General features: G+C 45.0%; 1 protein-coding gene across 1 annotated transcript in view; it reads right to left on the bottom strand.

Moving 5' to 3' along the window:
* The window catches only part of CHD2 (chromodomain helicase DNA binding protein 2), a 78,598-nt gene that overhangs the window by 49,553 nt on the left and 14,665 nt on the right, over nt 1-14,380 (bottom strand). The window contains exons 3-4 of the mRNA XM_065412342.1: nt 11,190-11,421; nt 6,328-6,414 (exon numbers count right to left, since the gene is read on the bottom strand). Coding sequence (XP_065268414.1) covers nt 6,328-6,414; nt 11,190-11,421 — 319 coding nt within the window. The remainder of the gene's footprint in view (nt 1-6,327; nt 6,415-11,189; nt 11,422-14,380) is intronic.

Here is a 14,380-nt window from a genome sequence, read left to right as displayed (position 1 = left end):
ATACAGGACCCTCCCACATGAACAAACCGCCCCTTCTAGTGCACGTGACACACGCATATAAAACACAACGCACCCATATCAATGGGGGGGGGGGGGACACAAAACAAAAACAGAATCCAATGAGAAATTTCTCAGATCAGATTAGAATTACAGAAAGAGATGCAAAGATTATTTGTTCTATGCATCTTGCTGATTTGTAATCTTCCTCTGGAAACTGCTATTTGCTGCAATATACAGACATATCACAACTGACCATCGCTTTGGTTTGTCATTCAGAAAGGGCACGTCTGCTCTTCAGGCTGGGGCTGTTAATTCCCAGTTCCAGGAGACAGACCCATAACCAGCTTTGATCCAGTTGGCATGCTATAGATCCAGTATAGCCTCGGCAGCACAAGCGGTGGGAAGAGCTAGACAGCACAAGAACATGCCTAGCATCTCAGACAGAGTGGCTAGCCCCACCCACCACCACAGCAACACTATCGTTACGCATGCTAATTCGAGCAGAGCTAGTGCAGGTATGTCCCCTCAAGCTGGGAATTACACCCCTAGCTCAAAGTGTGGATACACCCAAAGATGGTGTCCATTGTTCATATGCTGGCACTCCGATTTGCACCACCCACCCAACCATACCATATCAGCCCCACGAGTTCTCGAGGATTAAGTCTTCCAGTGCAATAATTTTTTTAAACCTCCCGGGAGAGAACACCCAGCAAAGATATTTTCTCTACCTTCCCCTCTGAAACACTGATTTGGCTTCCATTATTTGGTTTGGGGAAGGCATGAGAGGATATTAATATTCCAGGTATACCCAATTTGGTGTACTATTTCTCATACCACAACCTGAGAGCCCATCAGGCAATGCTAATACTGTGCAGGCTGGAAGCTGCAAGGTGTTGAATCCTCCAGGGAGGTGTGAGCACCTGCAGCCTAGTGGAAACTGAGTGTGCTCAACAGCTCTTGGGAGGTGCATGATCCAGCCCAATGTCACAATGCAGGGAACAATCAAACACAGCTTACACCTCCCAAATACAAGAACTTAGTGAAACAGCATAAGCTGGACTGTTCGTTCAGGAGACAGCTCATGAATGCTGGGGAATGCTCCACTTTCTTCCTATTCTTTTACTTCAATCTTTTTCCATTTTCCCTCTCATTGGTTTCTTTTCTTATTTGCACTGCATCCAACTGTTTGAAAAACCCTCCCTATGATCTGAGACAGTTTTATCTGTGACAATATTTTGTAGTGAACTTGTGTTTATGAACCCCTGCATTGTGCCATCTGACTGCAATCAACGTAAAATTAAAAACAAAACAAAAAACAATCTGGTAAACCAGGCTGATAAACACGATATCACCATATCATGGCAACAAAATTTAAGCAGAATCCACCATGGATTTCAGTCCTGTTATTGCAGGAAGATGGATGAACTACTACTAGATCTCTCTTCTCTATTATTTTGCCAAGAATAAAGCTTGGTTAAAACATTTATAGGATAGATTCCTGCCCTTCACTAGCTGTTTTTCCCTCTCACTCAACTATTTAAAGTATGCTGCAATTCTCACACCCCAGGTTTGGGATCCTTTTCAAGCAACAGTTTTATCCCTTTCCTTACCACGTCTATTTTTTTGCTTTGTCTTTTGATAAAACATGAATAAAATGGGCTGAGTTTATTCTGTCAAACTCTAGCCACAGGAATTTGGGTTAGAAAAGGATCCAGTTTGGAAGAGAACAACAATACCATTTTTTGCATACACTCTTTCTAAGGGTGTCTTCACAACCAATGTTAAAGTGGCCCCGGGGCAGCGCTTTAACATGGCTGTGTAGTTGCGATACCAGCGCTGGGAAAGAACTCTCCCAGTGCAGTAAAAAAAAAACCCACCCCCACGAGGGGAGTAGCTCCCAGGGCTGGGCTGGTGCACTGTCTACACTGCCACTTTACAGCGCTGAAACCTGCAGCTCTCAGGGGGGTGTTTTTTCACACCCCTGAGTGAGAAAGTTTCAGCGCTGTAAAGTGGCAGTGTAGAAAAGGCCTAATAGTGGCTCCTCCTCTCTGCAAAGATCGCTCTTCTTCAGAATTCTATAAGCCTCCATTCTCTGCTCTCTCCGCTACCTATTCCCTTTCTCTGTAATCTTTTTGTTACCTATAAAGCTTAGTTACCATTCTTGCATAGATGATACTCAATCCTGCCCATCTGTCATTTCTTCCTGTCTTGACCAAATGAACTTCTAGCTTCACCTCAGCTACCTTGTCATGCTTTTCAAATATGCAATTGTTTTCTTGTCTACAGCCTAATGACCCCAACTTTCCAGACTCAAGTACATGCAGATAGTTGCTACCTCCCTTTTCAAATATATAAAAAAAGTATATATAAGCATAAGCACATCCCTCACACTCTAATTCGGCTAACTCCCCATTTGCTTCAGGGGACAGTTCAAAAACTCTCCAACCAGACTCTCAGTCAGTGGGTGAGATTTTTCACCACCACTCTGGCCTCTTTAGGTCAGGTCACAGGACATGAGCTGCATAAAGGGACTCGAAAAACACCAGTTCTGGCTGAGGAAGAATTTCCCCAGTGCAGAAACCTTCTCTTGTCATCCCTCATCTGTCATATAAACCTGTTCTCGTTTTATAGTTGGTCTGCAAGATCTTTGGAGCAGGAACCGCGCTTGTGATGTGTTTGTACATAGGCTGTCCTCCGAGGACCACCAGAGTAGTGAGCATGTCAGAGTCAGAGCCGCACATGCAGAATTGCAGAGAGTCTGGGCATCACAGCTGCCACAACAGACAGCGCCCCCAAGGGCCGCTTCAGCCACTGGAATCATAAGCTCTCTGGGACTGGGATTGACTTTCTGTTCTATGTTTGTACAGCACCTAGCACATGAGGAGGGCTCCTAGGCACTACGATAATACAAATAATTAATAATAAAGATGGCTTAAAACAACTCAGATCCCCTCCCTCTGGGCTGCAAGTTCCACACTGCGCCCTTTAGCTCATCTAGCACTGGACTCTTCTCCTTAATTTATTATTTATTGTTTTTCAGTAAGTGCCTTCTCCTCTACTGCGCCTACCAGATGAAACAGCCTCCCTCCTTCTGCCTCACTGACTCTCCCATCTCACGCACTTGTAAATTTCTCTCCCTCTTTGCTAGCATTTAACGTTTACATCTCTAACTGTATTATAAAACTTTAATGTATTTTGAGACCTAGTGTTTGTATAAACAACACTATGCACAATACAGCCAAACTGTATTTTTACTGTCCTGCTGCTGAGGATTACAGATCAGTAGCTCTAAAGAGATGGTCCTGTGGACCATCTGTGGTAGATGGAGCCCTTCCTGACAGCCCAAAGAATAAAATGCTTAGAACCAAGCAGCCTGGCATGGCCCAGGAGAGAGTCTTTGGTATCAAAAAGTTTAAGAATCTCTATGGTAGATCAGGTAACTACTGCAGATCATGTTTTAGAGGGTAATTTCTTCTAGACAAGGATTTGTTCATTTTGGGTCTTGTACAGGCCCAAGCACACTGTAAGAATTTAATAAATAATGAACAGCAATAATGCTCTCTACAGCTGATCATTATTCAGGCTTCCTACACCCCCGGGTTCTGAAACCATCTAGCTTTGCTGTGGCTGTCCTTTCATGCTGCTCTCAAAATGCGGAGGAATCCAGATTGATGAAAAGGTTAATTTTTTCCTACTTGATGGAATATCCCACTAGATAGTAATAGGAGTATCTGAACCTTAAACACTAAAATAAGTCAGAGAATTCATAAAATAATCCATTTTTCGAAATTTTAAAAAAATAAATCAATATATGTTGTGTGGTGGAACAAGAGTCTTCTCCTTCATGATACGGGTGCTAAGAGTGCTCAGTTTTGCAGGCTCCTACCCATTCCAATCATGAGGCAACTTTCTTATCACAAAAGAGTTATGTCTGTTCGTCCATACTGATTTACTGAATGCCTTAGAATATTTTCAAAGGGCAACCGCTGTGAAATTCTCACTTCCCACTAGTATGACTTACTGTTGTTCTGTTAAATACCAAGACAATACATGGGTGAGCATGGTTCTTGCTGCACACTGTCACACAGTTTCAAAAGTCTCTAGGTTCCTGGATATTTTACTAAAAGTCTCTGCAAGGATGTTTAACAAACATACAAATCTTGTCTTTCACTTCCTGATCTTCTAGCCCAGATCAGTGTTACCATCTCCGATGGCTGCTTAGTGACTTATGTGACACGTGTTTGATGGTCTCAGTCCAGTTCCCAGAAGACAGATGTTAGCAGCACAAAAACAACCCTGCCCAAACTGGCAGTCTCAGCATAGTATGACTGAATGGTCCCTAGAGACTGAACTTCCCTCTCAAGCAGATAAGACTTCCCGTAGGAGAACCGATGGGGCAGCACATGGGGAAGTTTGCAATGCTGCTGCCTGGGCTGTTCCTGTTCTGCGGTGAAAGGATGTGAGCCTGCAATGCTGCCTGATCAATGCTTTTCACTAGAGCCACACCAACGTTTTAGGAAAGAAGGCAAATAAAAAGCTCCTTTACATTGTGTTGGAAGCCCCAAACAGCAAGTAGGCAGAGCACATCATTGATGATGGGCTTGACCCCGCAAGGTAACAACCACTCACTATATGCAGAGCACCCTGAGCTCCCAGTGACTTCAGTGGGAGACTAGGATGCTCAGCACCCATGCAGGATCAAGCTGTAAATAAACTATCTTCCCCGTCCCCCCTTAACTTTTTCATCTCCAAAATCAAGACTTTCCATCTCCTCCTTATTGTGAGGCCCCGACGCTGCGCTAGTGACCACGTCACACCCTCCATCAGACTCTGCTGCAGATGGGAGTCGCCCTACAGGAACCAGTTGGCCCTGCTTTGAGGGGAAGGTATGGATTTGGATTTGATTGGGATTCTTTTGGGGGGGTTTTGTGGGAGGGGGGCACTGAAGGTTTTGGTTTTTTTTGTTTTTTACAATATTGTGTGGTATAGCAAAGTTTTTACATCTTGGATTTTTTTTTTAAACTGTACCTTATATAGTAAGGAATTAAAGATATCGGGGGGAAAAAACAACATTTGCAAAACCACGTAATATTGTAAAACAAAAAAAGGACGGGACTTACCTGAGCCCCCTACAGGGCACTCGGGTCTGCAGCGGAGATCTGTGATGGGTGTGACATCACCAGCATAGTGCATGCTGGGGGCATCGCACAGAGAGGCAGCCAGCGAGTCTGGACTTTGCGGAACTTGAAAAGGAAAACAAAAGCTAAGTCAATTATGTGCTAAATGCCCTTCTTACCTGCTGCTGCTATTCGGGGCATTCGGCACCCCAGTCTGGAATTTTCTGAGTTTAGTTGCATGGTGCAGATCACATGATCCAGTGGATAAAGCACCAAACTAGGAGTCAGGAGATCTGGGTCCTATTCCCTGACTCACTGTATGACAGGCAAAGTAATTTAGGCCAAAATTTTCAAACCTCGGTACCTAATTGTTAGGTGTCTAAACCCATATATAAGCAACTACCCCTACAGTGGCCTGATTTTCAGAAGATTCTAAAGGGAGCTACAGGTGCCTTGCCCCTCTGAAAAATTCGGGCTGGTCACTTTAGGCCGCCTAACTTTGAACATTTCAGCCTGACCCTCTCTGTGTTTCAGTTTCCCCATCTGTAAAACAGGGAGAATGATGCTTAGCCTCCTTGGAGATCTGCAGACGAAAAGCACTGTGTAGACATAAACAAGCACAGCAGCTAATTTCTCCATTTCTGTAGCATGTTTTGATGGCTGGAATCATTTAAAGTTCTGGCTGCCAGACTCTAACAAACTCATGTTTCGTTGTCCCTCGCATTAAATTCAAATGTAAGATTTTCCCCAATACTCAACCGAAACAAAACAAAAAAAAAGTGATGGTTCATAAAGCTGAACTCACACACACAAACACTAATCACTGCGATCCACTCGCGGACATAGAGCAAAGACTGTTTTATTGTTGTAAGGTGTTTCTGGGAAGTTTCCTTTATGTTTTTTACATGGACTCCCTCTCTCTGATCCATGTTTCTACAACAGAGCATGACTTGCATTAGACCCCACTGCAGCAATCAGATCCATGCATGGAGACCTTAATGGCATTGCAGAGTCCAGTGACTCCACAAGCATCTGTCCAAGTGGATCCGACTGCAGGACTGGGACCTTAATTTGCGAAATCCAGCTTCCACAAATCTGCCTTGAACTCAGTGTTTAAAAGGTGACACAAATCAGAACTGCCTCTGTTCTTTTGTGTTGTTTTTTTTATTTTAAATATTCCCTCATCTCATCTTTTTTTTTTTTTTCTTACCTCTTCTTTTATATTAAATCGCGATGGTTCTTGTCTGCTTCGGTTTGATCTCCTAACCCCATAAACATCAGGATATTCTTCCCACATCTGCAAAATAAACAGACCATCAGAAGGCCTGCTTCACCCCAATTATTGCTATCATTTTAGAGAAGTTTAAGAGTGAACCTTCTGATGAATCAGTATGGCATCGTTATGGGGCTTTTGGTGGGGGGGGGGATGGTTAGGTAAGTTATGGAAACTTATGAAACATGACTGAAAGGATCATGGATCATTTTTGACTATATGCCTAGCAATGTTTTATTACATGTTTAATTTCAGCAGTCTCCCACTATATTTATTATACTGAGCTGTCCCTCCCGCTAGCTACAAAAAACTTCAAGGTTTATTTATGCTGTAGAAGGACAGGTATTTGAATACCCAGTCTCTCCAAGTGTCCCTGTTGGAATACAAAAAAGGAACCAAAGAAGGAACAACTCTCCATTTTCATATGAATGAACTGAGCTACTTATTTCAGCTAGAGAGACTAAAAGCTTTTTAAAATTCCCCACTCCATTTACATTAGACTTGTGGCAATGCTCAGTACTTCTCCCCATGCAAGAGGCTCTACAGCAGAGGTCCCCAAACTGTGGGGGCAGGGAGGGGCACGCAGCAGGGCCCGGACCAGCCACCACGAGGGGTGGGGAGGGAACACCACCCAGCCCAGCTTCAGCCATGACCCTGGCTCCCAGCCCCCGACTGCAGCTCTATTCTTGCCCCCAACCCCAGCTGCAGCCCCAGTCTCAGCCTCCCGGAAGGAGGGGGCACCAACAGGTGTAAGGGGGGGGACATGACCCTGAAAAATTTGGGGACCCCTGCTCTACAGGCTCAACAGGACAAATCTCTCTAACCAGAAGCACCTGCCCCCATTTCTCTCTTAGGGAAAAACCCATTGGGATAACTGAACAGCTCAACGACATGTGGGTCACCTCAGCTATCCTGAAAGCCCAGTAGATCTGTGTAGGGTTGTATTCCAATCTAGATGCTAACTGGATCTTGCAGGGCCCAGAGAGAAGAACTCCTGTAGAGCTAGGAATTCCACCCACTCCTGCAGGTCTGTGCTAATGGAATTCAGCTGGACTTCTGATTGCCTGAAAGCAGGTGACCTTCATTATCCTGACAGCTCATCACAGCATTTCTAGAGTACTGACTGCCTCTAAAGCCCCCTCTATAGCTTTTAACTGAATTTGTAAACAGCTAGGAACATCGTTGGCTCTGGACACGGCTGGTATCACACATAATGTGGTTAACTATACCAGCTAATGGTGTATTGCTCTTGCCAGAGGCCTAAGCTGCCAAATTGTCTTCCTGTAACCAGTGTGAAACACTGGGTTTTTGCAATGTAGATGGGATCCCCCTACCATGCCTGCATAATCGTTTGGCCAATCCCTCCTCTCAGCATTCTGTGACATAGGATGTCCCATAACGCATATAGTGCTGGTGCTATTCTGTGCACATATCCTCCAAGGTACTCTATCCATTATAAAGTCAGATGGCATACCTGCCCACATCATCCTGGAATGCACTGTGGCTCATAAGCGCCGACTCCGTGGGTGCTCCGGGGGCTGGAGCACCCAAGGGGAAAAATTAGCGGGGTGCTCCACACCCACCGGCAGCCAAGTTCCCCCTCCTCACCTCCTTCTCCCCTCCCGCCCGAGCATTCTGCGTCCCTGCTCCTCCCCGTCCCTCCCAGCGCTTCCTGCCTCCCCTCCCCCCCCCATCTAACAGCTGTTTGGCGGAGCTTAGGACTTTCCGGGAGGGAGGGGGAGGAGCGGGGACATGGCTCAGGGGAGGAGGTGGAGAAGAGGCAGGGCAGGGGTGGGGTGGGAAAAGGCAGGGTGGGGCAGAGGTGGAATAGGGGTGGGGCGAGGGCAGTGCAGGGGCAGGGCCAGAGGGGTCGAGCGGGCAGAGGGGAAGTCGGCGCCTATGCAGTGGCTAGACACTGTTACTGGCACAGGTAGTGCTCCAAGAACCATGTTGCTGTAACCACGTCAAATAAGAGTTTTGCAAACTGCTTACAAAAGTATCGTCTGTTATACTTGTGTGGCCAGGCCCTTAGGAGGAGAAAGGAGACAAGAACTACAACCTGAGGGGAGGTGTATGTACAGATATGTGGATGACATGGGACACTAATATTGGTGAGTAAGTTCCCTCTAAGCTGCGCGGCCGCGCAGCAGCCTATTAAGCAACGCAGAGGCACTCAGGGCTGTGGTGGGGAGAGAGCCTCTCCCCCAGCCCCAGACCTGCCTCCATACTGGTGCACATAAAATTCATTCCGCACATGCGTGGGAAAAATTAGTGGGAACATTGTTGGTGAGACACCTGAAGCCAGAATGGACAGAGACAAACCTCAAGAATTAGTAATTTTGTAAATAATCTCATCACCTGTGTTTACATGCTCCTGCTGAGTCTAATTTGTCAACCCCTTATTGCCCCATTAGACTTTATCCCCATTTTATGGTCTTCTAAAGATATTTACCTCCATCCCACAAGTCTCCTTAAAAACACTGGCAAGAGAAGGATACCTAAACACACTAACAGATACAAAAGTGACACCTGGAATGAAGGCATGATGAATGCAGGACGGTCACCAGCACTGGGGTTCTGGTACATTTACAAGTGGTTATGAAGAAACACTACAAAGGAGAGGTTTCGTGTAGAAAATATACCTATTGGGCATACACATACCCAGAAATAAATCGGAAGCCTGTTCAATCACTTTCCTATTGATACAAAAAAACGAAGGAAAAAAATCCCATTCAAATTTCCTTCTCTCTTAAATAGTAAGGTTTTCAGAGCAGGGACCGACTCTCCCATCTGTTTGCACAGTGCCAACACAATGGGGCCCAATTCTGACTGAGGTCTTGCTGGTCATAGCTGTAATGTGAATACAGTATGATAAAAATTAATTGCACTGGTTAGTCCCAAACAGCTACACCCAGCAGAGGCAGGAAGCAAAATGTCCACTATTACAGGAATTAAGGAAGATGGGCACCTTCCTCATTTGAAAGTGCCCCAATCTGTTCCATGTCTTGTTTATGTTATTTAGAATCCTGCATATGGATCTGTTTTTTTCTCAGATATGTTTTAATGTTCATCTTCTAGAGATGGGCTGCTAAGAGTCCATAAAGGAAGAGACATAACTTCCTTCGGCCCCCACTAAACAACAATAAAACAGAAAGTTAAGTTTTGTGTTACTGTTACTGCCTTAAAAAATACTTACATCCTTGCCACCCTTAACATGCGAGGCTTAACTAAAACCTGAGCAGGCAGCATAATGGTTCTCAGGCAGCTGAGATGGAACATCCATTGTTGACAATTAAAATGCACTGTTTCTCTCCCTGCGGGCACTTGAAGCATTTAGGCTTCAGGCACTGTGCTTCCCCAAGACCTAGCAAACAAAGTAGCTTTCTCCAAGAACTGACTTACGTGAATGTGTTGTATTTGGACGTTACAATCTGGGCCTTCAAACCACAAATGGCAGTAATAATACAGTCATACAGCACAAAATGTATAGACTGGTTAGGCTGACCTGACTCCTTTTCTGTAAGTCCACTACATTTGCTGGGTTTTCACACCCTAAATTTAGTGGGGCACGGAGCCCCCTGGGGGGCCGCAAGCAGGTTTCAGGGGTTCCGCCAAGCAGGGCCGGCATTAGACTTGCTGGGGCTCATGGCAGAAAGCCGAAGTCCCAAGGAATGGGGCTGACGCCCAGGGCTCTGAGCCCCGCCACCCGGGGCTGAAGCTGAAGCCTGAGCAACTTAGCTTCACAGGGCCCCCTGTGGTATGGGGTCCCAGGCAGTTGCCCTGCTTGCTACCTCCTAACGCTGGTCCTGGCTTTTATATGCAGAAAAACAGTTGTTATGGGACAAGTGGGACATGGAGTTTTTATAGCATGTTGGGGGAGCCTCAGAAATAAAAAGGTTGAGAACCCCTGCCCTAATGGACACCCTACCCTCCCTCTTTTTCCCCAACTCACTCTCCACTGCTTTTGACTAATGAGACTGCAAATAACCAGATTATTTCTTAAAAAATGATAACCCAGATAAATCTGCTGTTTTACAGTCCTGGCTGAATCCACATCAGGATAAAAAACGTCCAATCATGAGTTCTAAACCAGGGGGGCACAACACCAGGGTGAGTACACCAACAGGTGTCAGGGAGTTGCCATCCCCCACCCTTCCTGTATGGCTAAATGGGAGAAGGACGCTGGCTACACCTGAGAGGGATCAGCGGGAAGGAGGGATGCCCAATACGGAAAAGGCTGAGTACTACGGATCCAGAGGAACTGGGCAACAGGAAATCCACTTCCTTTTAGACCTACAATGATGAAATTAAAATAATGAGCTGAGGGGAACGTGGCATCCATGAATACTGGACACAGGTTCCCATCTTTGGGCACATTCCACTAGGAAGCTTTACTACTTTTACCTACATGAGGGGGAGCCAGATGAAATAATGAAACCTTTTTACTGACAGTTCATGTCTGCCTCCTTCATTTTGTCAGTCAGCCCTGAGACTACCTATCCCAGCCCCAAAGCATAAATCTCAAGCTGTCACATAGTGATATAGTCACGTGGAATCTCCTATTTGCATATATCACACAATCTGGCTGAGATATACATGGAGTGACTGACAAGATGACCAAGGAAGCCAGCATCGGGGGGCGGCTTTTTCTGAGAGGGTTTAGAGAAGGCTGGCAAAGTGGCCTGGAGGCCAACAACAGTTTTGCTAGTGTACTGCTCTCTAGTCCTTCATTCTGGGCAAGGGTTTGACAGTGCCTGGTTATATATACATGGCTAGTTAAAAAGTGACAGGGACAATACCTTTTTTACATCTGCTATCCTTTCCTTCTTGCTGGCTGGTTTTTCTTTGGTTTCAGGTGGGGTCTGCTGGGATTTCGAACCTGTTGACTCGCTTTCAGATTCAGACTGGCTTTCAGAGGACTCTGAGCTGCTGTTTGTCTCACTGCCATGCTCACTGCCCTGTTCGCTCCCCTGCTCGCTTTCAGATTGGCTTGCAGAGTCGGAGCCAGAGGCCTCTTCAGATGCTGAGTGACTAATGGTAAAGAAAGAAGGAATTAATTTTAACTGCACTACAATGGCTAAGAAATAACCTCTGAGCAAACCTTAGCTGTATCCAAGGTACAATACTAGGCACATTTTTAAAAGCCTAACTAGGGGTGTAAATCCCTATGTCTAACACGAATACTCTGCACTGCCACATCAGAGTCACATCCAGATGCAATTGCTCTCCCAGTGGAGGACACACGTTTGGTACATGAGGGAAGCGGATGGACTTCATGTCACTATCCAGTACTTACCTCTGGTCAACTAAAGCACCAAGGACGGGCTGCAGAAAGAGCAGCATCAAGGCTGCCTCAAGGAAGCACACTCTCATTGTAAGGACTTGTTCTGCTCAGAGCAAGATGGAGCATGGCATGCTGGGACATGTTGTCTCTGTGGCTCACACCACCAGATTAAAAATGAGTGTGGGCATGAGCTCTGGTATAGAACTCCGTCCCTTTCCAATTTAGCAGCCAAATTAGGACCATACCAGATCAGAGCAGTGCTCCAACTGGTCTAGTATTCCATCTCGGAGAGGGGCCAGTACCAGATGCTTCAGTGGTGTTAATAAGATATGCCCCAGAAAAAGCAAGTTCAGCAGTGGAGTGGTGGAAAGGCGTTTTTATACGTGGTTGGCTGGCTCAATTCTTGTTGAAATGGTTACATTACTGCTGCTGGGATTTCACTTATTGTGTTATTAAAAACGTTAGGGAGCCTAGAACAGATGTCTTTTTATTGTTTTTAATCAAATCAAACAGCAAGAGGGAATCCGTGTCTGCCCTAAATGGGAGCATCTGATTTTCTTAGATTCAAAAGGGATTTTCATCAGGCATGTGAGTTTAACTACAGATACCAAGTGTTTCCATACATTTCATTCATATATGATTTGTAGTGCCAGGGGTATCCAAAGGGAGAGAACAGAGGTCATGCTGTATTAAAAATCCAACAATTCACACATTGCCACCAGAGGCCTCACATGGCAGTGCCCATCTCTCCTAGAGCTAGTAGCAGGCATCCTATTTTCGTTTCATTTTCCATTTCCCCAGCCTCTCAAACTCAACCCACTTGCAACCCAACCCACGAGGAAGAGAAACTCATTACAGCACAGCAGATTATGCACATGACAGAGAGGGAAGAAGAGCAGCTAGAGTTAGCGATCCTGGCATCACATCTGGCCCTACAACAAACTAAAAAGAAAGTTGTGGAAATAAGACTATAAACTCTATGGGACAGAGATGATCTTTTTGTTCTTTGTTTGTAAAGTTCCAAGACGGGAATATAGTTTTTAATTTGTCCCCTTTTATAAAATGATAAAAGAACAAAATGTATCTAGTTTTTGTCCAGATTGATTAATTTCAGCACATTTTAAAAAGGCAGAAGCAAGAATATCATTATATAATACAAAGATAAAATTACATAGAAATCAATATACTTTTGCACAGTAGCTATCAATAGACACAATAAAATAAAATTCATAAATCTTTCCACATATAAATAGAAAAGATTCAAATATGGAAATAAAAAGGGTCCTATCTTTAAAAGGAATTCTTTTATGAGGCCTTGTAAAAACTAAATCTCCTTCCTATAAAGTATAGGTCTCCTATCCACAAAGACTATATCCCCAGCCAGTCGTGAATAAATACATCCCAGTCAATTGCCTAAGTACAGCAAATCACTACTGGAGAACAGAACTGCATTTTCTCAGAGAGCTGGCAGAGGGCAGCAGTGAAACACTGCATGAAAAACTGCTCCAGAAATTCCTCCAGTGCTGCTGGGCACTCAGCCAGACTTCCAGTCACCATTTTAGAACATTGCTCTTCCACCATCTTATGATTTGTCCCTGCTCTTGTGATTTCTGGTTTGTTTTGTGTCTCAAAATGGAAGAATTTGAAATTAAAAGAAAAAAAAATTACCTATAAGGGAAGATTTCAAAACCTGGAGGAAGAGAAATGACCAACGTATAAGTAATGTTTAAAGATGAGCTCATTAAAGTTTGTTTTACCTACTTCAGTTTGGCTTTAAAAGTGGGAGGAATATGAAATTCAGAAGCTGTTATCCCTTTTCCCCGCTCTGTCCTAGGAGAACTGGAAAAACAAGACAAGCCACTTTGTCATTTTTCTCTCCAACACCCCCGTTGCTTGTGCCGTCACTTCTAGTCCACACAAAACACAGCTCTGGCTAAGATCATTTTACGTGCCTGCACTCAAAATATGTCACACCACCTTGAATCCTTCCATTTTGCCATCACCTCAAGTTCAAGTTTCTTGTCCTCACCAGCTTCCAGGCTCTCCCCATCTTTGCCCTTGCTTATTTATTGGCTCCGCTCTTTTCACATCGCCCCCCTGCCGTAACCCCCCCACCCCCCGCTAGGGTGACCAGACAGCAAGTGTGAAAAATCGGGACGGGGGTGGGGGGTAATAGGAGCCTATATAAGAAAAAGCCCCAAATATCGGGACTGTCCCTATAAAATCGGGACATCTGGTCACCCTACCCCTCGCCCTGTCCCATTTGTCCACTTCTCTTGGAATGTCCTCACTGAATTCAATCCTAAGGCCACTCCCTCTCCTCTTTCACTTGAAACTAGCCCACTCTAGACCCATTCACTAGCAATTAGAGCTGGTTGAATATTTTCTGCTGAAACTGTTTTTTGTGGGAAAATTGGGTTTTCAGTAAGACAACATTTTTCAAGAAAAGTACCTGCTTTCTGTGGAAATTTTCAATTTTTAGTCAAAAATTCAAACACTCAAAAACTGAAATATTTCCATTTGGACATACTGACAAGGTGCCTCGTGGGAGCTGTAATTCAGTTGCTTCATGTCTATTGGCCAGGCTCCTCAGCTGGCCTGCATCTCCAATAAATGCACCATGGCAAGGGACTCCCATGGTGAACCGCTTCCCCTCTCTAAGAGGGGACTATGGGGTGCATCATGGGAAATGCAGTCCAACCTGGG

Source organism: Emys orbicularis, chromosome 10 (assembly GCF_028017835.1).
Source record: "Emys orbicularis isolate rEmyOrb1 chromosome 10, rEmyOrb1.hap1, whole genome shotgun sequence".
Lineage (NCBI taxonomy): Eukaryota > Metazoa > Chordata > Testudines > Emydidae > Emys > Emys orbicularis.
This window is presented reverse-complemented; position numbering and strand designations above follow the sequence as displayed.